Source organism: Mangifera indica, chromosome 13, assembly GCF_011075055.1.
Source record: "Mangifera indica cultivar Alphonso chromosome 13, CATAS_Mindica_2.1, whole genome shotgun sequence".
Taxonomy (NCBI): Eukaryota; Viridiplantae; Streptophyta; class Magnoliopsida; order Sapindales; family Anacardiaceae; genus Mangifera; species Mangifera indica.
The window spans coordinates 9,253,663-9,277,644 of record NC_058149.1 but is presented as its reverse complement, the minus strand read 5'-3'; the positions used below and the strand labels follow the sequence as shown (position 1 = coordinate 9,277,644).

Sequence of the window (23,982 nt, the reverse complement as noted above, 5' to 3'; positions counted from 1 at the left end):
TAAAAGAAATAGTTTTTTTTTCACTAGAACCATAAAACACAAAAGACACATAGAGATCATGTCTTTTAAAATGAATGTAGTAGGTGACAAATGGGATTATGAAAATGAGTCACGTCAACATCTCATATCATATTTAAATGGACTTTGTTGTAAACTTAAATCCGAATATGTAATTTATGTTTACAGTATTCACATAATGACTTTTGGCATGCTTTAAATGTTTCCTATACTGTTTATGTAGGAGTTCTACATATCATAGTAGATTTACATGTCATAAAACTCTATTAAATGCTATGTTTAAAAAATATTCTACATTGATATCTCTCTATATTTATAGGATAAAATCAGTTAACTAATCTTCAATAATCTTATTTTATCACACCACGATCTGTTTCCTTTCAACACTCCTCCTCATGCAAGCCTAAGATATCTTCCTTGGACAACTTGTCAACTAAATGAGAGATTCTGAGCAAATTGGTAGTCATTACAGAGAGTGGAGCCGGAGAGGTTGATAGCGAGGACCAGTAGTAGATCAGGAAGAGGAAGACGTTGAAGCTCTTAACGTGGTAGAATTGAAGAATGCTCGATTTCTTTTTTATGATTTTTACACCGATTAAATGAAACATGCTACTTTTCGGAGTAACTTGGCCACCTCTTATGCTGATGTTCACTTCTTCATTTACGTGGCATTGCTGCTGTTGCCGTCCTTGAAAAAAGTAGACGACGGTAGGCATATGTTCTGCCATGTCAACTAGAATTATGTATAAGAATTTTGATAATTCACAAGATGCAGAAAGCATCGAATTCCCAATTAAATATAATGGTTAATGGAGAATTCTACATTATTCTCATCCATCCAATACAAAAGTAGAAGCATCAGCTTCATCAAGAAGCAGCCATCCTTAATTTTCTCCCGGAAGTGATGGGCTAAAAAGAGAGTCCTCCGTTTGTAAAGCGTATACAGAATCAATGATCATGAAGGAGAGTCAATCTTTTTCTTGTGTTTTTATTATTCAGCCCAGGCACGTCACTGGAAATCACATGATTGAAAATCACTGTAAACCTCTCTAAAATGAAAGCTGGGATCTAGCTAAACTTGGTTCCCACAGAAATAAAGGGTGTTTTCTTTTCTCCTGAGAGTTATTCCTGATCCTGAATGGAGCCACCAGCTGCATGCATGTGCAGGAGTAGCCGGTCTTCTTCATGTGATAGGTTGCTGGCTATTAGCTTGACGCTTCTAGCTGTGTTTTCACCTCTCTATATCAACCGAAGGGCGGCAAGCGACTTGGAACTCAAAGACCAACTCATCAATCTTGATTCCTGGTTGCCTCTTTTGCTTTTGCTTCTCATCTTGGCCATAGCCTCCCCCCTTTACCTGGACCAGACCTTTTCCAGGTTTGATCCTTACTGGATACACAGATTTGGGGGTTCTTCTGGTGGTATCATCATCATTCTTTTGGTTCTTGCTTTGGTTTTGAAGTGTAAAACTTCTATGATGAACTAAAAGGCCTGACTGCAATTTGTGTTCTGAAATTTTCATTACTTTGAGAGCCTAGAGATGGGTAAGTTATAAAATTGATGTAAGTTTCATATGAAATCTCTGCTTTCACTTCGAAACCACTCAAAATGTTTGCCACAGCTGGGAAGAAGAGTTTTCAACAGAATTGTTGTCCCATGTCAATGGTTTCTTTCTGATAAATTTTTGAAATTTAAGGAAACAAAACTGAATAATACTCTCCCTGGCTAACTTCAGAACAACATCCTACATTATCACCACAATCAGCTCAGCAGCAATACAGAAAATCCAGTTAACTGATGGATCATCTATAAATATTCCTTGCTACGTTTCCCATCTAAAAACCATGAAAATAGTATCATTACATTATCTAGAAAATCAATAATTAAAGTTGAATGTTTCTGATACATTATCTTTGTAATACGGAAACTATTCAATATTCCATCCATCCCATGAAAGAGGTACAGTACAGGTATATCTTCAAAAGAATTTGGTGAGTTTGGGGTCTGACTGTATTTAAGAATTGGAAAGCTGTATCTTCAAAATTGCAGAATTTGAATTGATGAACAAATTATGGTGGTAATTTTGCATCTCAATGTTGAATGTGTCAAAAAATTTGACATTGGTTAATGAAAAATGAGTGAAGAGCTTTTCCTATATGGTGCGGAGGGAGGGGTGGCAAGTTGCAAAATGAAAAATGATCAAGAATTTGAAAGCTTTGAATTTCATTTATCAACTAAAGAAGTCAATGGGGAATAGCGCAATGGAGCCATCTGAGGTTCAAGGGCATCAAGATGTTCTAATAATGGTTTCAATTGCAATCCAACGATCTGCACCTTTGAGTTTGAATGACAATTCCAGAAAAAATCTGTAATCTGGAAAAAATAACCACAAAACATCCAAAAATAGCCAATCAGATGGGTTACCAATTCCAACTAGTATAGCAATAATGAGATATGACCATCCTGAATGATAAATGCTTGATGATGATATGCACAAAATGAACAGAAACAATCAAGATTTCATATACCATTATAAATCATGGAATACACCATACACCCTGGGATAAATTCTAAACAACCAAATGTAGGGTTTATGAGTGATTCCTAGATGTAGTCACAAAATTGAAGATCAATGGATAAAGTATGCAAACTAAACAGTTAAATTAAGGAAAATGATTAAATTATAAGATGTGTTTAGAGCTTTCTACCGATGGTACAATTAGTAGTATACAGCTATGCAAGCTACTCATACACCTTTCCCCTTAATTTTGAACAAGACCAGAAATCGTGTTAACAATTGGGCCACTTAGCAGTTGATTCCATGCCATGTTATACATGGATCAATGCCATTCATAGTAATAATCTCCAATTTACCCAGTCAAATGGATGGGAAACAGAAAATGTGGATTACATCTACTGCAGCTTTTACATATTAAGCAAATTTCATAAGGTGTTTTACAGTAATCACCACCACTTTTAACCACATAAAATTGTAATCTCATCAAATCTGATACTGCTATGCAAATCAACATATCTAAATAACACTCTCCAGATATGCTGGACTCATACATATCAATGTGGAGAAAACATCAACAATTCCTTAAATGGGACCAAGCAAGAAAAAAGAAAAAAAGAAAAAAAAGACTCTTTTATTGGACAAAAGAAAATTTGTTATGAACCATACTTCAAATGCTCCTCAGGTTTTCCTTACTTGGGTATTTCAACCAGAAACTCATACATTTCTTAGCATCAAGCTAGTGAAGAAAGAAACAGATGTCTAAACAACAATTCAGCATTTGTAGTCGAAACTAAATGAAACTGGACTTGCATACCTGTGTACAGCCAAAGAGTTTAAGCAGCCTTAATGATGAGCAGCTGTCAACAATAAATCTGAGTGCCTCATCCGTTAATCTGCGGCACCAGGATAGGTCCAAACTCAGCAAATTTCTTGAACATTTGGCTAGTGACAAGGCAGTGTTCAGACCCACCTGTTATGAGTAGCTCATTAAACAAAAAATTAGAAGTACAACAGACTCCTCTTTTCTGGATTCATTTTGTTCAGCAAGATACGTCGTTTCTGTACTTCAGAATGGAATTGAAAAAAAAAAAAGCCAAAAACAATATCAGATAAAGTATGTTGATGTCTCACCTCCTTGATATGATTCAGTGAAAGTTCACTTAGTGAATCTCCAGTGACCTCCAAGAAGGCTGCAACAGCTTCGTCACTGCAATAATTAGAAATTCCAATAATTTCTTATACTAAGGTAGAAAACAGATTGAGTAATCCTGACAGCAATAAATTTTCAAGGAATCAAAAAACTTTGCCATATGCCAATATGATATAACTTCAAGTTCTAAGTTCTAACCATGCAAACAGAGAACATTGGAACTTAAAGAGTAGTAGTTGAAGTAAAATAATTGTATTAAATCAAGAATGCCTAGTTATTGTTTCATGTCAGCTACAAGATGGTGTTTTATACTCTAGCCCATCAAAGCCACATCTATTCAAGTCTTTTTCAGTAAAATCTTACTTCTAAGGCGCACTTTGCTTGGGGATCTACAAGAAACTGCCAAACCAAAAACATGATTTCCTGAAAAGTTACTTCCATTAATTGAAAAGCTATGAAATTTTCAGGGCTAAACTATATGTGAGGAAGAAATATAAGAAGAGAACAACATTGGAGACACAAGAGAGCAAGCTAGGAAGTTTAAATGTCAACCAGCTCTTGGAGACACATGGCAGCAAACTAGGAAAGCTAAATGTCAGCCAGTAGGAAAAAGGAAAGAGCAAACTGAAGAGTATAATTGTCAACCAACAGGAGAAGGAAAGTCAGTTGACCACAACAACTTATTCAGTGGAACTACAGCAGAAGAGCAGACCAGCAGGATGCAGAGTGCTGAAGTGGCAACCCGAGAATGGAAAGACAAAATGGAAAGGAGTGGAGGAGAAATATAGAGTTGGACGGGAAGAAACAAGGCAAGTAAGAAGAAAAGAATTAGGATGGGGAGAGACCAGCCTCTTGAATGCTGGGTTTGAGGAAAATTGTAGTTTGGCTTGCTACTCTTTTGTATTTTGCATTCTGTTTTGTTCTGTATCTAGTTTCAGTTTCTTTGTAGAAAGAATATTTCAAAGCTGAACTTTGTATTTATTTCCAGTAAAGTATTCAATTCAATCTGAAGTGTTTTATCTCTATCTCATATAATTTATGTTTATTTACAAAATTACAATCGACGAACTCCTAGACGAATTGATGGGCGCCAAAGTGTTTAGTAAATTGGATCTTAAATCCGGATACCATCAAATCTGGGTGAGAAAAGAAGACGTGGAGAAAACAGCCTTCTAGATGCATGAAGGACACTATGAATTTTTGGTCATACCCTTTGGATTATCCAATATTCAACCACCTTCAGAGTTTAATGAATGAGATTTTTAGGCTGTACTTGAGGAAATTCGTGTTAGTATTTTTTTACGATATTTTGATTTATAGAAGAGGGCTCATAGATCACTTGTGGCATCTTAAAGTGGTGTTGGGATTGCTCTGAGACAATCAACTAATAGTGAACTACAAGAAATGTTCCTTTGGACAAGCGAAAATAGAATATTTAAGACACATTATATTTAGAGGGGGAGTTGAAGCTGACCCCAAGAAAATAAAAGATATGGAAAAATGGCCAATGCTGAGGGATATCAGGGATCTCAGAGTTTCTCGGGCTAACAAGGTATTACAAAAAATTCATACAAGGATATGGCAAGATAGTAGAGTTGCTGACCAACTTGCTACAGAAAAACTTAATTTAGTGGAACCGAGAAGCACAACAACCATTTGAGATGTTGAAGACAGTCATGGTTATTGTTCTCGTATTAGCCATGCAAGATTTTACGAAAGAATTTGCAAAGGAAACAGATGCTTCAAGCACTAGGTTGTGAGCGGTTCTTATGTAAAAGGGAACACCAGTAGCATTTTTGAGTAAGACACTTTCGCCATGAAACCGAATCAAATTTGTTTATAAGAGGGAGCTAATGGTGATTGTATTAGCTTTCCAAAAGTGGCGTTATTACCTTTTAGGGAGACATTTTAAGGTTCATACAAGCCAAAAGAGTTTGAAATTTTTAATTGAACAGAAAATATTGAATCATGATCGACAGAAATGGATTGTCAAAATATTGGGGTATGATTTCAAGATAGTTGACTGGTTGGGGTGTGAGAATAAGGTAGCAGATATTCTATTGCGTAAGCCAGATTTTTTGAAGGAAATACAAGCGTACTCAGTAACACAAATGGTGGGAAGAGAAGGGATCCAAGAGAAGATAGAAGGGAGTGAGAAATTATAAAAAATTATCTAAGACTTGTTATGTAATCCCATTGCACATAAAGGCTACTCACTAAGAGGTAGTACTTTGCTTTACAATAGAAGGTTAGTCATCCCAAAAAACTCCTGTTTCATTCCTTCTCTCTTAGCTAATTTCATGCATCTACTTTTGGAGGGGCATACTAGATTTTACCGCACATACAAGAGGGTGACAACAACCTTGTACTAGGAAGGTATGAACGGAGACATAAAAAAATGCATCGTCGAGCGTAATGTTTGCCAATGAATGAAGTATGAAGTAGCGTCGTCAACGGGTCTATTACAACCACTACCAATTCCATAGCGAATACAGGAAGACTTATCCATGAATTTCATTTTGGGACTACCTAAGGTGAGGGGAGTTGATACTATATTGGTGGTGATTGATTGGCTTTCAAAATACAAACACTTCATCACGATATGACATCTATTCACAGCCGAGGATGTCACTGAAATTTTCATTAAGGAGATTGTTCGACTTTTATGGGTTTCCTCATATGATTGTAATCGACAAAAACAATATATTTGTAAGAATTTTCTGGAAAGAACTATTCAAGGTTGTTGGCACCTTCCTCAAATTTAGTCCAACGTGTCATCCATAGATGAACAGATAAACTAAATTTGTAAACCGAAGCCTAGAGACTTATCTTTGCTGTTTTTGCACCTCACAACCAAAAGCATGACCAAAGTGGTTAGCATGGACAGAGTATTGGTATAATAACTCCTTCCATAGTTTGGTGGGAATAAGACTATTTAAAGCAGTGTATGGAAAAGACCCACCACCACTTTTGAGATAGGTTCAAGAAGAATTTAGGGTAAAAAAAGTAAATCAGATTATACAAGAGAAATTCGGTATTGGATGAGCTCAAGACAAATTTACATAGAACCGAGGATAAAAAGTTGGTAGATAAGAGCCGTAGAGAAATTGAATTTTCAATAGGGGAACATGTTTTCCTCAAACTCCGGCCTTATCGTTTTCGTTCATTGGCAACTTGTCTGAACGAAAAACTCATTCCTCAATTCTATGGCCTATATGAGATTATTAAAAAAATGGGACAAGAGGCGTACAAACTCAGTCTACCTGATTCAGCGAAAATCTATCCAGTAATTCATATATCGTATCTTAAAAAACACTTGGGTTCAACTATGCAGAGTCAACCTTTGAAGGATTAACAGATGATGGGGAATTGATAGTATAACCTGAGAGGGTAATGCAGCCTAGATACTCCCCTCAACGGGATTTGAAACTTTTAATTAGGTGGAAGTAGTTACCAAACTTTGAATGTTCTTGGGAGCTATATGAAAACATTATCCGACTCTTCCCTCAATTGCACCTTGAGGACAAAGTGCGTCTGGAGTAACATTGGAGAAACATGGCAGTAAACTAGGAAGCTTAAATGTCAACCAGCTCGTAGAGACACATGACAGCAAACCAGGAAAGCTGAATGTTAGCTAGCACGAAAAAGGAAAGACTGGCGAGTATAATTGTCAACCAACAAGAGAAAGGAAATTCAACTGACCACAATAGTTTATTCAAAGGAACTACAGCAAAAAAGCAGACCAGCAAGATGCAAAGTGCTAAAGTGGCAGCCCAGGAATGGAAAGACAATGGAAAGAAGTGGAGAAGAAATATAGACCTAGAGGAGAAGAAAGAAGACAAGGAAGAATATAAGAATTAGGAAGGGGAGAGACCACCTTCTCGAATTTTGGGTTTGAGGATAACTATATTTTGGCTTACTATTCTTTTGTATTTTGTATTCTGTTCTGTTCTGTATTCAGTTTCAGTTTATTTGTAACAAGAATATTTGAAAGCTGAACTTTGTATTTATTTACAGTAACATATTCAATACAATCTAAAGTGTTTCATCTTTGTCTCATATAATTTTTGTTTACTTAAAAATTACAAGTTTGAGTTTGTTTGGGGCCTTACGGTTGAATATACACTGACGTGTAAGCCAAAAGGCAGAGTGGCTTGAATTCATCTTCTGCACAGTAACTTCGGCAACTCCAGGTTTGTATCAGAAACATGATATTCTATTATGCGGATTATAAATAACATAATACTTAGAAACACAAAAGATAAAGAAGGATGATGGTTTTTATTTAAATGTTTTAAAACACCAACCTCAATCTTGAGGGTTTACTATAAATGGCATGAGAGAGAGTAAAGGATCATCACACTAGGGAACCACAACTCAAATTGGCAAATTTTTAAATCATTGGAAGGGACACATGGCTTAAGAAGGAGAAAGATTTAGATATACAAATGAGATACAAATAGGAAATGAGGGAAGAGAAATGGAGGATATTGTTTTGGGTATTGGGTAGTGGTTGGCTAAAAAGGTAGGTCTTTGACTCCTTGAATTGCTAGAACTATCTAATTTCCATTTTTAGTCTATCTTTCATGTAATCTTGGTTGTAGGAGTGAGTGGGTACAAGTTTTAATCTACAGAGTTTATAAATAAAAACCAATATATCAGTAATAGTTGCTTTGTGTTGGTTGTTTGATGTGTTTTATTAAATTCTGTAATAGGGATTTATTAAATGATATTAGAGCAACATTTTTAGGATAGGTTTAGACATGGAAAAATTGGAATCAAGAATGGGAAACACTAAAATGAAATTGCCATCACAACAAAAAAATGAGGGAGATTTTGAAGGATGATATTTGGGTTGCTGAAAAATTGGATCTCCCTTTTGTGAATAAATTGCATGAACATTTGGAAAAACTTGAGCCACCAGCAATGATCCAAAAAGAGAAGTCGATAGACTCTGATACCATATCTAAACTGTTGGAAATAAAAAATGATAAATTTGAAAGTTTTGACAAAAAATTGGCCAAAATCAAAGAAATCCAACTGTCGAAATGTAATCCATCACCTCAGATGATGGAGGCAACAAAAACAATGACTTTTAAGAATAATCTTTGTTTTAATTCTCGAAATTGGTTGTTGCAAAAGACGGTATCAAGGAGAATGAAGTGGGTTAAGTTTCAAGTTGAGTTTACATTTGATGGGGGAGGAAGTCACCCTGACAAATTTGCTAGCCAAGAATTTGATGTCAGTGTCAACCACAATGCACAATCAACAGGTTGGATGAGACGAGTCAATGAAGTGGCAAGGAAGTGGGTTTAAACAATTATCAGTATAAAGTGAAGTTAGAGTGGGAATTGTGTTTCAAGTGTGATGAAAAATTCACCTGCGGTCGCAAGTGTAAAAATCGACAACTTCGGGTTCTATTCTGTACTAAGGAGAAAAAGGATGAAATTGAGATTGAACTACAATTTTGGACACATCACTTGAAGATTTGTTCAAGAGATATACGATAGTCGTATTAAATATGGATGATAACAAAGGGGAAATATCATTGCGACACAATGTCAAGCCGTTCTTGATATGAAATTCACATGTCATTTCATGCAAACAATACAATATTCATAAGTAATCTGAACCATTTGCTTATCATCGTGCACAGACATTCTGAGGCTAACGACAAAGTATCCCTCACTTTGTGTAAATACATTGAAGAGGTTGAAAAACCTAGTGAAGACAAATAAACCAAAATATGTATAACTTGGTTTTGGTGAAGGTTGCATCGAAATCAATTGATTCTCAAGATCCAATTCAAAGTTTGGATGAGGAAATTTGTCGTACAAAACTCCATGAACCTGTTGTTTTGGGTGAGGTAAAGATAGAAAATCAAAACCAAGCTATGTGCATGGCCCAAATAATTGAGCACTAGATCATTTGTTTGGATCATATAAGGGCCCAAAGAGGCTCTAAAAAAAATTTAGGCTAGAAAGCCCAGTCCAACACAAGTAATTCAGTTTACTTTAATGTTAAATGGGGTGGCCCAAGTGAAGAGAATGGAAAGTGGGGTAACCCAAATAAATAAGTAGCATATCAGGTGGGTAAGTTAGTAACAAATGGTTTGGCCCAAAACCCAAGCCTTGACCTGAGAATTAAGATAGGTTTTCAAAATTCAATTAAGTTGATTCCTTCGGGTGATTCCAATCAGTAATTGAGTAAAAGTCTTTCAACAAGCACTCTGCACACCTACGAAAATAAATCGTCAGCGGGTACTTTTTGATCGGTGTCTTTAATATCTTTGAACTACAATGGAGTTGATGATAGTACAATTTAAGGAAGGGGAAATGGATTTCAACAGCTTTTGGATGTGAAATATCGATCAACACCAAAATGAGACCTCTGCTTTAAGTGTGACGAAAGGTTAACTCGTGGCCACCATTAAAATAATCCTCAACTGAGAATCCTTTTGGGTTGTCTAAAAAAAGAAGGTGGCAATGAGGTTGTTGATCCACAAGGTACAAAATCAACATCATTACAGGGTACACATGTCAAACTCCCTTTTCATCCAGTTATGAGATTCAATTCTTACAAAACTCTCAAATTAATGGGTGATATTAAAAGACGGAAGGTGGTTGATTTGGTGGATAGCGAGGTAACACACAATTTAATATAAATCAGATATTTAATCCCAACAACCTATTAATGTTGATTATCATTTGTTAATAACTGTTATTGAGTCAAAATGGGAAAATCCCGAGTGCACTAATGGAGGAAAGTTGATTGTATTGCTTGAAATTAGAGCTGAATTCGAGCCGAGCCGAGCCGAGCTTGGCTTGCTTGAGCTCGAGCTCGGCTCGGTTTATATATGGGCGGCTCGAGCTCAGCTAAAGCCGGCTCGTTTCGGGCTCCAGTTCGGTTCGGCTCGTTTTTCGTTATCAAAACGATATCGTTCTTAATATATATTGGTTAAAACGACATCGTTTTGTATAAAAAAATTTTAAAAAAAAATCTACCAAGCCAGCTTAAGCTTAGCTCTAGCTCGGCCAAGCCTGGCTCGTTTCGGGCTCGACTGAGCCGAGCTCGAGCTCGAGCTGGCTCGGCTCGAGTCCAGCCCTACTTGAAATGATGACAACTTTAATTGGAGAGGTAGATATTCAAGGAAATTCAAGATTAGGGATAAAAAGGCTTACTGGGCTTATTCTAATGAGATGAACAAATGGAGATGCATTGACCTAGTTGATGAGCTTATGTTTTTTTTTGGGAAATTGAGGATCAACACTCATTTTTTAAAGCTTTTTGTGAGGTTAAAATTGATGTCGCTTTCTATTATATCACCGTGGATAAGAATGGTTGAGACAAAAATTTTAGGCTTCTTGATTATATGGTCCTTGGCAAATACTGTTGTGGCATTTATATTTGTGGTTGATACTTGCATTGCTATTGTTGATTCTAGGAGGACGAGAAAAGAGATAGTTAAAGAAGATTGTTATTTGTTATTGACAATGATAATTGAGGTTATTCAGTTTGAATGTATAAAGGTTATGCTTTATGGATCAATTTCAAGGTGGGCTTGGCTCATGTGTTTGGGCAATCTTTTGCTATGATACTACAATCAACTATGGAGGTTAACCTTTTGGTGGCTTGGCTAATATCCGTGAACATTGTCATGATATTTAATATGATTACCCTTAGCACTAAAAGGTCCACCAACTTCCAACTAATGGTGCAGTTTTATGGCTCCCTTGAGATTAGTGAATGTAAGGGGAAGCATTGGATAAGACCCTTTGGTCAAAGTCAACCACTTCCCTATGGGGTATTCGAGAACTTGGAGCTTATGTTATTATGAAGAGTGTCCTAGAAACTCACACGAAATACATTGGAGTGGTTGATTAAATGGGTTGGATTACTAGACCATGAGAATATTCAGAGGGTGTTGAAATCATCAAACAACAATTTTCCAACCTTCAGCTTGAGAATGAGACAAAACTTCATAGGGTGAGCAATGTTAGAACACCAACCTTAGCCTTAAGGGTTAACCATAAGTAGCATAAGAGAGAGTAGAAGATCATCACACCAAAGGACCATAACTCAAATTGGAAAATTCTTCAATCATGGGAAGGGACACGTGGCTCAAGAAGGATAAAGATTTGGTTATGCAAATGATATAAAGATGGGAAATAAGGGAAGAGAAAGGGAGGAAATTGTTTTGGATATTGGACAGCCGTTGGCTAAAAGAGGAGGTTTTCAGCTCCTTGAATTGCCAAAACTATCCAATTTCCATTTTAGGTTAGTCTTTCATGAAATCCTAGTTGTCGTCGTAAGTGGTTACAAGTTGTAATCCTACTGAGTTTATAAATAAAACCAGTATATTCAATAATACTTGCTTTGTGTTGGCGGTTTGCTGGGTTGTTTGTTGTGTTTTACTGAATTCTGCACATTGGGATTTATCAAAATGCAACTACCAAAGAGATTCTTAAAGGTCGCTGGTGTATTTCTAAATTTTTCAAATTGTCACATGGTATACTTTTCATAAGTTGTAATCCATCCAGACGATTCTCCTTGCTGTAACCAAGTCACAAATAAGTCTATTCCATTACCTCTAATGCAAGTGCAAAAGACAGACACTGCCACAGTCAAAGAAAATTCTGTGTTGTTAAATGCTATCTACCATTTAGTGAACTGGTATGCAGTAATTGGATAACTAGGGTAAAAATGACATGATATATTCAATTAACTCATGCTAATGCATATGTAAACAGAAAATAAATATAATATGCATGAAAGGAAACCTGAAACTGTTACGGTGAAGTTTAAGGCAGCGAATTGATTGGCAACCATCAGCAAGATGTTGCAATGTTGAATTTGTTAGCTTATGTAAATCAGAAAGATCTAGGGCACATAATCTTGAACAGTTTTGTCCCACAGCTTTAAAAGCTATATCAGTCAATTCCCTGCATCCGGGGAAAAAAAAAATCCTTGATCAGAAACTGATAGATACACATATAATTTAATGTTGCAATGAACATAGTTAAGTAAGCAGGACTCACACACATTCAGCGAAAACAAGCTCTTTCATATTTACGCCATACCCTTTGACTATCTCAATAACAAAATCATCACAAACAGACTTAATACTTGCCAGCGACAACACTTCAAGATATCTCAGTTTCTTTAAGGCAGGCAATATAACCATGGCATCAATGTCTTGACAGTAATCTATATACAGCTCTCTCAAAGTAGATTTAAGACAGCTAACCAGAGCAGTGATGCCAGAAGATGTGAGAAGAGGGCAGTGGCTTAGATTTACAGATTGGAGTGCAGGGGCAGATTCAACAAGTGCAGTTAGCCCGATATCTGTCAAACGGAGAGCGCCACTCAGAGATATGGTAGCCAAGGCAGGAAGGCTATGGGATGACTTGGCTAAGGTGTTGCACAATACAATATTGGACAGAGACTGTCCACTAAGATCAAGTTGTAATACCTGCCTCCAGAACCAAAAGAACATCACATTTTAATTGACATCTAGGTTTTACAAATTAAGATGAAAGAACTTAAGATGAGCTAAGATTTGAAGCATAAAAGCATCAGCCATCAAGTGCCCAAAAGAATATCTCTTAGTAAATGATAAGGATAGTGATGGATGATGATGGTGCTCAATTCAGTTTATATGATATAAAGTCTGTAAATCAGTTCATACACCATCCCTTCAATTCTTAACCATATGAAAAAGTTTATTCTTATTTTATTTTTCATTTGACATGATAAATTTATGATATTTATTTTGGAATACTTTCATAAGTGGTTGTAGATTTTGATTTCTACTTTTAACAGAACTTATTCCAAAACAAAAAGATGAAATCCAAGTTCTAAATCTTCAAATGAATTTGTGAGCAATAATTGCACTAGTTCTCTTCTTGATTTTAAACTTTTGCGAGGCCAAGTTTATTGAAACATGCGCCTTGGACACAGAGCTTATTGCCTACATGAACAATTTGAGATGATACATTAATCTTCTACATAATATTTTAATAATTCAAACTTTGATATCAACAAAGCTAGTGATTCAAGACATAAAAGAAAGATAATGAATTCTTAATAATGGCGAAAGCAGTAAGGAAAGATTAACTTACAGTCAAGTATTGAGTGTTACAAGAACCCAAGATTTTGGTGAAATTATCTTCTTCCAGCCTCGCACAGTTTTTCACACGTATCTCAGTGGGAGACCCTCTGGCAAGAAGCTCAAAAAAGGAGGCATCCATTTTCCTTCTATCACAAATCATCCTACTAAGCTTATGCCTCAAGAAATTTGGAACATGTTCAAGTGACACCATTGCCTCAGAATTCTTCGCAAGAACATTCAAACTAAGCTCCAACAATGAAGGAACGCCTCGCTTCACAACACCACTTCCAGTAACCTTTGAAGGCACCCACTTGAAGCTTCCATCTTCAGATTTCTTTGGGCCACTTGAACTTGAATTCCTCTTCTTGATCATCATCATTGCTACACAAAAAGGACTATCCAAATCTTGAAATTCATCGTCAGCTTCCTTTACCGCCACTTTGGTTTCTTCCGGATGAGACTTTCTCCTATGAAACTCCTCATCAGGACGCGCAAGACTCCGCGCATGGTATTTTGCAATTTCATGATACTTTTTCCTTTCTTCTCTTTTTATCACCTCCTCGCTCAAATCCAACAAAAAATTTACCGCCTTAACATTTTCTTGTTCACTATCAGAACCTAAAGGTTCAGCTTCTGCTTCAAAGAAATTCTTCTCCACCACAGGCCCCATATTCTTTAACGCTGATTGAACCTCATTTAGTGGCCAAATATTGTTTAAATTTCTCTCCTCACTTTGTCCTCTAACTGGTTTCTGACCCAATTCAAGACTTAGGTTGTCATCAGAATCGTCAATGACTATTAACGGCACAGTCTCATCAATTTTAGCCTTTCCCTTCTCTTTAGTCGAATATCTCCTCCTTTTACTTTGAGAACCATCTGGGTTGTCCTCCACTCTTCTTATATCACTGTAAACAGACTGGTTTACTTCCGTTTGTTTCTCCAGATAATTATCCCCAAACTGAAACCCTAGTTCACTGTCACACCCATCTGGCTGCCTATTCAAATCCAGATTCAATTTCCCTTGCCCTTTTCCAAAACAATTTAAATCCATTTTTTTATTCCGATTATTATTCTCCTGGTTCATTTCGTTTGAAGAATAAAATCTCTACCGGTGCTTCAAAATTACACCCGATTCCAATTCTTCACCTAATCAAAAACCAGTCATCACAATCTCACACTTAAGGTGTGCTCATACCTCCCGCTAAAATTAACAGAAAATTTTTTGAGCTGTGTGCCTTGATCAAAAAATAAAGAGAAAACTACATGAGCTAGAGCTAATAATTATGAATACTCTATCCTTCTTAATTTTACGATCAAGGGTCGGAAAGAAATAATTGTGATTTGTCTTTTGATCCTAACCGTTAGATAATAAAGCCATCCAACGGATGTGGTTGAATGGTAGAATGAATCCTGTGGTTGGTGTTTAAGTGATGCTAATCAGGTAGATTTTGGAAGTGCGGATGTGACGGGGTCTCTCATTCTCGAAGTTGTGCGTTACGGTAAGTTAAAAAGGCTGGAATCCAACATTTTTATTTAAAAATTTTAATATTTTATTTTTGTAAGTAACTTGTATTATTGGCTCACGTATTAATGATTTTAACATCATATGATAAAGTAATACAATACACATTTCAGGAACTTTTTATAAGATTAAGACACTAGGCTATCAATAATAGTGTTCAAAATTATTCAATAATCAAATCATACTGATCTCAGAACTAAAAATCGATCAAAAAATAGATTATTTGAAAAAAAATTTAAATAACAATTCAAAAATATAAAAAAAATCAAATTTTCAGTTCGATTATAAATTTATTTAATTTTTAAAATCAACCAACAAAACTGAACCGATGTAAAAAAATTGAATGCAAAATTAATAAAGTGTTGAAATACTTTAAAAAAATTGAGATATTCTTTTAAAATCGGTTAACCAAAAATTTGATTTGGTTAATTAGAATTTTTAGTTCGATTCAAAATCAACTCATTTTTAAATTTGTTTGTTTTTGATTTATAATTTTTTTTAAACTAAAAATTTGATTTAGTTAAAATATTGTCAAACTAGTTTAGTTAATTAGTTTTGAATATCTTTAGTTAACAATACTAATACCCCTAAATTAATATGTTACGATTGAGCCGAATTCAAAGATCGAAACAGTGTGATTTGGGTTAGGGTTTTCTTTAAGATACTAAAATGCAACCTTAAAACAACTTAAAATTTAAGCATACTGGTTTAGGTTCACTCTTCAATCCAAAAAGACCTGATGTGCTTATTATTATAATTTTGAGATTCTTAATAAAGATTTGACATAAAAATAAATTATATTGAAAAATAAAATAATAATATGACATATAATATAAATTTAGTAAGTGAATAAGCCTCGCACCTTAGAGTTGAAAAGAAATGTCAGCCGCTGTGGCGTGTGGAGTCAAAATCCATTGATATAAATATGATATGCCCACTGTCACCCTAAAATCAAGAGGAAGATGGTGAAGAAAAAGAAGGGAGTAAAAAGGTGCAAAAAGTAATTGAAAAGTTTTCATCTACCACACCAGTAAGGCAATAATAATAGCCTTTATTTACTTTCTATATTTTCAAGAAGGACTTTTTTAGTGTGTTGATGCTCTTAACTGAACAACATGTAATTGGACACGTGTCACATGATAATCGGTGGCTTTTTCGTTTAACCGTTTCATTTAGAGAAATTTTTTTTAAAAAAACTTACCTTTTTTTGGTCTAGCTTATAGAGGTATAATCCGTAAAATTACGACTCTTGCTAGATCCATAGGTTATGCAAACCATACTTGCATTAAAATCTAGAAATTTGGATTCATTGGTGTTTGAACATGTGACATGACCGTCCATGATCTGAAATGTTTTATCAATGTTATGTAGTCTTGTGCATCAAGATTATGTACGGTCTTGCATGACCAAAATTCACAATAACACCTTTAGGGTTTCACTGAGAAAGAAGATGAATTGTGCATTAGGTGATGTATGGTTGTGCACTCGAAAGAGGCACGTCTATAAGCAAAAGGATATAGCATGCTCATAAATAGTCAAGTGTACGATCATACATAGAAGGAATCATGCAAGTTTGTGATTAAATTATGAAAGCCCGTGCAGGACATTATTTCAAATGAATTTCTAAGATATTAATGGCTATTGAGGTGCCAAGAAGTGTCTGAGATATAAATGGATAGATTGGGCATGTGGAATGAATATATGAACCAACAACTAAAAGATTTGAATTATAGTTCCAAATATTCAAATATTGTTAGGGATTAGATAATCCCATGAAATATAAATAAATCAATACCTATATAAGACTCTAGTTGACACGAGGGAGAACCTATGACGTAGTCATAGACTCATAGATAAGGTAAAAGATAGTTCGTCAATTAATATCCATAGATAATATTGTCAGGATTGCAAGTCTATTAATTGGTTCAGAACTTACTAGAACGTAAATAGTCTGTTGATCAAGGTCCAAAGATTGAAATGTTAGAATCATAAGTCTATCAATTGACAATTAAATAAGACAACCAAGACTAAGAAGCCTTAGAGATCAGTCATAAGAGTGAGTACCAATTTTCCCTCCTTCTGTTGAGATTCGATCAACCTTAGAATTGAATAGAAAATAAACTTAGGATGCATAGAATAGAAAAGGAAAGGGATTGTAACATCCCACTCCAAACACATACTTCTCCTTGAAGTATGATCCAAAAAGCTTGTACAACTTAACTTCTTAAATTAAAAACAATGGAAAGTGATAAAGTAAGCAAGAAATTTCGCTTATACTTATGCATGCAAAAAGGTTCAATATTTAATTACTCAAATAATGGTATTTCAAAACATTGTTCTACTGAAAAAGTGCATAAGTATTCATAACAAACTGCATTGGAATACAAAAGACATGAATGGAATAATAAATAGCAAAAGATGATTTTGCCCTTTACTCTTATGCAGTTACTTGCTAAACTATTGGCTCCCTCGTATGTCTCGTTACTCATCTCTATTTACAAAACAACAGAAAATGAATGCGCTAGTGAAAACACTTAGTAAGTTGGTAACCTCTTGACACCTTGCACAAAACATAAAACTAAAAATCTGGCGTTCCTTTGGTAAAGCTAGATGTGGTCATAATTCGTCACTTTCGTGCCCTAACATAGGTTATCCACAAAGGTACTAAGGTCTAAGTTGATTTTTGTATATCTAATGTCCTGGTGAAAGCATATGACACCTTGTCTGTCTACTCACTATTGTGCTTTGCACACATGCCATACAACATATTAGGCTAGCTACTTATGATACCTTGATTACATAAAGAATCTGATCATACTCTCTCTTTTATGATAGACACTAGCTACGGGACTACTATCTGAAAACCATCCTTAGATGGCTCATACCATGGGTATATGTGATGTATTCTGTTGATCACGTGAGGAATTAACTGAAAGGCCACATTCTTTATGATGCACATTTGAACTAAACTATGTGGCTAATGTGCCTTTAATGTTGAGTACATGATGCATCTTATGGGTATTTATCTCTCATAAAACCTTATTTTTTTTCACTTATCTTGTTATTTACACACACAATTGATAATTATCTAGGTGTGTATTACTAGAATTGGAAAAACGAGCACCATGGAAATACATGCCACTTAGCCAAAGAAAAATGATAGAGAGTTGCCCGAAATAGGTGCTCTATTTAAATTTCTTGATTTTTTTACCTAAAATCAACTCAGTCTAGGTGTATGTCGTCTTCCACATAATTGGACACATCTTCCATGTTTGTTTGTCTTAATCTGCTAAGGTCTCTTAAGCTTCATATTTTTCATTTTCCCCTTTCTTACAATTAGTTTAGGGTAGAACGGTTTTTTCTACTTCTTGGTGCCTACACGAGCATGTATTGAAAAAGTACCCTCGTGTACCTCTACATAACCATACATGGGCGTGTCACGCTAGTTGCACCCTCATATGCTTGTTAACACCCATACACGACTATGTTAGACTCCCAACACGATGTCCACCTTTGGAATCCCATATGCGGTCGTGTATCACATACCACACGACCATGTGTGCCTTCCTCCTCTTATGACTATCACAAAAGAGGTGATATTTCCTTCTTTATGCAAAGGATACACAAACATGTATGATATCATACACTATTGTGTATTGCGATCTGGAAATTACAACTTTGCTGATTCTATGCTTTTTTGGCCAAATCCCAACAATCAATTCACACACGACTAATCCTAGCATGCTTCTAAGCAATTATAAACACTTTCCTCTAATTGTAAACATTTATACATGTATAACATCCTCAAATCGTATTAATTTTATCACCAAAGCATAAGTTTTATCCTAACTAACATGTATACAAGATTCATCATATCAATATAATATAGATTATCCACATATTAACATACATGAGATCATTATATCCCATTACAACACCCATAAATTCGTCATTCAACAACTTAGTGCATAATTCCCTTTAAGTCAATCTTAAAAAACCAAGAAGAGGGCCAACTTACTTGTCTTTCATTGAACAAACTAAGTCTTCACATGGTTATAGGATTTCCAACGATCGATGACTTTCTCTATAGACTAAAAATCTCTTCTTTCTTTTGGTGTACGACTGAGGCATGAAAATAATGGGAATTAGGTTAAACACTTTTTTTTATTTTCACTATCGAACGTGATACACAAGAGTGTATGGTGTTATACAGCTAAGTTAGTTTCTGATTTTGCCACGATTCTTATCTTATCTAAAATTCAAACTTTGCTAATGATGCACAACCATGTATACCAACATACACGGGTGTGCATCCCTCTAAAAAGTTATCTTTAACTCAATTAAAAATGCAAGAAAAAAAACTAAAATACCCTTCGGGTTACCTGTGGGTGCTATAAAATTATTCTTGCATACTGAGTGCTTATCACTCACCTCTTTCTTTTGATTTTGTAGATGAGAGGCATAGAGGTGATAGCAATAAGATAGTTGATCAATGATGGAGTGGCATACAACGGATTTGATCATTGTCATTATTATTATTATTATGATTGTTATCATTAATGTTAGACTTTATTTATTACACACACTGGTTAGTATCATAACAGATGATGTTAAGGAATTTATGCTTGAAATTTATTCTATTTATGAACCTAAAAATGGAAACACTACACACACTTTAGAACCATGGGTAAGTTCAAATGGTTTGTCTAAGGGCAAACATCGATTATGGTCTATCCAACATAAACGAAAGCAATAGGTAGGTTCTAGTTCAAATTATGATGAATTTTTTAATTATATTAACATTGATAATTTAATTGAAGTTTTGCAACAAAGTGAAAATTTTGATATTTTGACATGATGGAAATCACATCAAAATACTTGTTTTATATTTTCTATCATAACAAATGATGTACTGATGCCTCTAATGTCTACTATAGCATCAAAATTTGTTTTTAGTGTGGGTGGATGTGTTTGCAATAATAGATGATCGAACTTACACTCAATTATGGTCAAGACATTATGTGCATGAAAGATTAGATGATATCATAATTCAAGTTTTAAAATCGCGTAGCTAAAGATATTTTTGAAGAATTCAAAAACATAGATGTTTAAGATGAGTAAACAAGTATAGATAGATATTGATACTTGCAAATAGTATAATTCAGTTTATTTTTATTATGTACGATTTATTTTATTTTTTATTATATAATCACAGTTTTTCTCTATAAGTGAGACATTTTCAATAAAATTTTAGATGTGTTACCCTTATTTCATAATAATTTGAAAATGGTTATGAATTATACATTTTAATTTTAAAAAAATTAATAGCTTAGCCTTAGAAAACCCTCAACTTTGCTTGTTAAGGGCTCATGGAGGCACAACCTAAAGGGCCATCAGACATGAAAAGTCACGCTAACGCCGACACATCACAGCCTGTTACCATGTCAACTTTAGGTAATTTTGATGACTTTAATAAAAATCTTCAATAGATTCTACAGTGTATCACTTCACTATAATTAATTTTTTGTGTATGTCTACAAATACAAAAATCTAAAAGGTAAAGAAGGTATAAAAAATGACTTTTTAATTTTTATGTTTTATTTTATAATATTCAATTTCTAAACAAGAACGTATATTTGTATAAGAGCAAAACTATATATACATATTTTGAGTATATAAAATAGATATATAGATGATGTGTTATTATATTATTGAGTATTATTTTATTATTAATTCAAAATCATTAACGACAGATGTGTAGAATTAGTTGTAATTATACACTAAGAATAATGAACAAAATGAGATTTTTAAAGTGATTTAACTCATAGATCAAAAGTCTACATTCATTGTTATATTATTAAGTTTTCAGAAGGGATTTTGGCAAAGTAAGATATGAGAACATAAAATATCATTTTTTTACCTCTTTACAATTATATTTATAGGACAAAGGTATAGATTATTGAGTAATAACATAGTTAAAAGCAAATATATTTATACCATGGTATATTAAATCTAAATATTTAAGGAAATATGTTGATTGTGCTATCTTGTAAAAGTAAGAAATGATTACTATCCCAAAGAAGTATATGATAAAGGTGAACTGCAAAAAAGCAAGTTGTGAAATTCATAAGGCTTACTTTTCTCACTATTTTTGGATAGAGGAACTTTTACACCTGTTTTTTTAGCAACTTATGTGCAAATGACATGTTTAGTCACTACATAGTACTTGCATAACTTTTTACCCACTAATACCTCTCTTCAAATATATATTTTTAGAGAAAATATAGACCCAAAAAAACGTGTTGACTTAAAATTACTTTATACTCTTATAAAGAAAAGTAAAACATTCTCATAAGCATGATAAAACACATCTTAAATTGCATGCAAAATGGTGTCTAAAGATCAACTTAATATCATAATACATAACAACCAATAATCACTGTTTGAAAGTATAATAAACCTAATTCATAAAAATGTGCATAGCTATAATACAAATGTCAACTAATTTCGACAACATAAAAACAATCATATAAACTGAAAATCACACTAAACTTCATCCTCAAGCAATTCGCCTAAGGCTAACCTACTAATTCCCTCACATACCCCACTACTGACCTTATCTACCTGTAAAACAATACAAAATAAATACGTGAGTGTAAAAGTACTCAATAAGTAAGTGACCTATTCAGGCACCACAATAAAAGATAGCTCAACTAGTGTTCTAATACTCTGTTTTACTCTTAGCTCAATAAAGATATACTCTCATATATTTTCTAGTATCCAAGATGTCTATTCAAATTATACTACGACATTTCATATATCCTTCCTACGTAAGTATTGTCATCTCAAATGATTAGTCCTAAGCTCATGGTATCAATCAGATACCTATCTCTTGATTTTGGACATCTTGAATATCCTGTAAAAACATATGCAAAATGACATCCTAGATGTCTAACTAAGACTAGTGCATATAACATAACACTAGTTCGGCTTATGGCTAACTAAGCTTCGACACCTTGGTTACGCAAGAAATCTAATCATAATCTCTCCCTTTCATATATGCATAGCTACAAGACCATTAACTAAAAAATAATTCTTGGATGGCCTCTAACACGAACATGTACATGAAACATCTTATTGACCACGTGACAAATAAATTAGTGCAATTCTCCCTTTCTATGCACCCTTAAAATAAAATGAATTGTTATGCATCTTGGTGCGAAGTGCATGAAACATCTCATAGTTATCTAACTACAACCTAAATCTTTCCCATATTACATGCCACATTGCACACAACTGGTGGCTATGATTGTTTACTTAGTCGTTTGTCACTTTTATGAACTTTCTTAAATTTGATTTGAATCCACTTTATTCAAGGTATGTGTCGTCTTCTACATATTTAGACACCTTTCATTTACTAAACACCTTAATTCTCCTCTAATTAGGCTCTTTAGGTTTTTTTCCATTTTTGATCAACACACATCATATGGGTAAATAGTAATTTGTCCTACATGTACATGTGTGATTGACCTTGCACACCCTGTTCACCTTAATGACTATGCACGAGCGTGCACTTTTTTTAGTCACAATCGTGCATTGTTATGCTAACTAATGGTCTTCTAACCTTTCCTAACATCCTTTAAGTTCATCCTTATAATACAAAATCATAATCGTGATCCCCGTGCATAACTAGATCATCATCTTCCTAGCGCATGTGCATCCATTCACCTTCTTGTGCACCATCATCTATCCTAAAAATTTTAGCATTTTTCGATGAACAGGCTACATTCCCTAGTGCAGGAAATGTAAGTCTCCACCCTATAAGTCATTTTTGTCATCCCATGACATTTAAACACATGGATATCATACAGATAAAAAAAATCATACTAGACATCACACATATCTTAAGTTTTGTCATGTTCATTGCCATTTACATATATCTAGCATGCTTATTTCGTATCTTTATCACAAATTGTAAATAGAATTCACCCAAACATATAATACATGTTTCACAAAATCATAATCAAAGCAATGGGATGACCAAAGCCTACTTACAAAACTTCCTATGTCAAGCTGGTCTTCGCGTGGCTTTGAGAAATTTTCAATGATCCAAACCCTATTTTGGTGGCTTCTGGTCACACAAAAGAACTCTCTCTCAACTTTTGTCTCTATCTTAGGACTCTCGAAAATATGAAGTGTAAGTGAATTCAACCACAACACCAACTCCTTTTTATTTTGGCCAAATAACGTCACTCATAGCCGTGCAACCTCTTTTCACAACCATCCAAACGTTTTCATAGTGAAAATCACATCACACGATCTCTAAGAATGTGTTTATCCAAAATTCAAACATTGCATATGATCATACATCTCCTTATGCAGAGGCTTTCATGGTGACCAACTGACACTATTCATCATTTTCAGTGCATAAGCCTATGACATCTCCATGCATGGTTGTATGCCCTCCCATATTTAAAAAAAATTAATTGTCCTGCAAAAAAAAGGCTATTCTATCCTTCACGGCACATGCACAGTCTTGTACTCTTGGTATGCACGATCATATAGTGTAATTTGACTTTAACACTTGAGCACAAATTAAATCCAAAGTGAAAATAACTAAATCACCCTCACAACATACTTGTGGGTGTGACACATTCTAAATC

The 23,982-nt window shown here is 34.5% G+C and overlaps 2 protein-coding genes across 2 annotated transcripts; one reads left to right on the top strand and one right to left on the bottom strand.

The window, feature by feature from the left end:
* Window positions 1-1,156: 1,156 nt before the first annotated feature.
* LOC123194166 lies at window positions 1,157-1,504 on the top strand. The gene has a single exon (XM_044607325.1). The coding sequence runs from the start codon at window positions 1,157-1,159 to the stop codon at window positions 1,502-1,504; it is 348 nt and encodes a 115-aa protein (XP_044463260.1).
* A 299-nt stretch (window positions 1,505-1,803) lies between these two features.
* LOC123194688 lies at window positions 1,804-15,088 on the bottom strand. Its single transcript, XM_044608037.1, has 6 exons — window positions 13,808-15,088; window positions 12,725-13,158; window positions 12,467-12,628; window positions 3,668-3,743; window positions 3,351-3,506; window positions 1,804-2,391 (listed from the first exon to the last, which is right to left on the bottom strand). The coding sequence occupies exons 1-6, from the start codon at window positions 14,879-14,881 to the stop codon at window positions 2,242-2,244; spliced, it is 2,052 nt and encodes a 683-aa protein (XP_044463972.1). The 5' UTR covers window positions 14,882-15,088; the 3' UTR covers window positions 1,804-2,241.
* Window positions 15,089-23,982: the final 8,894 nt, after the last annotated feature.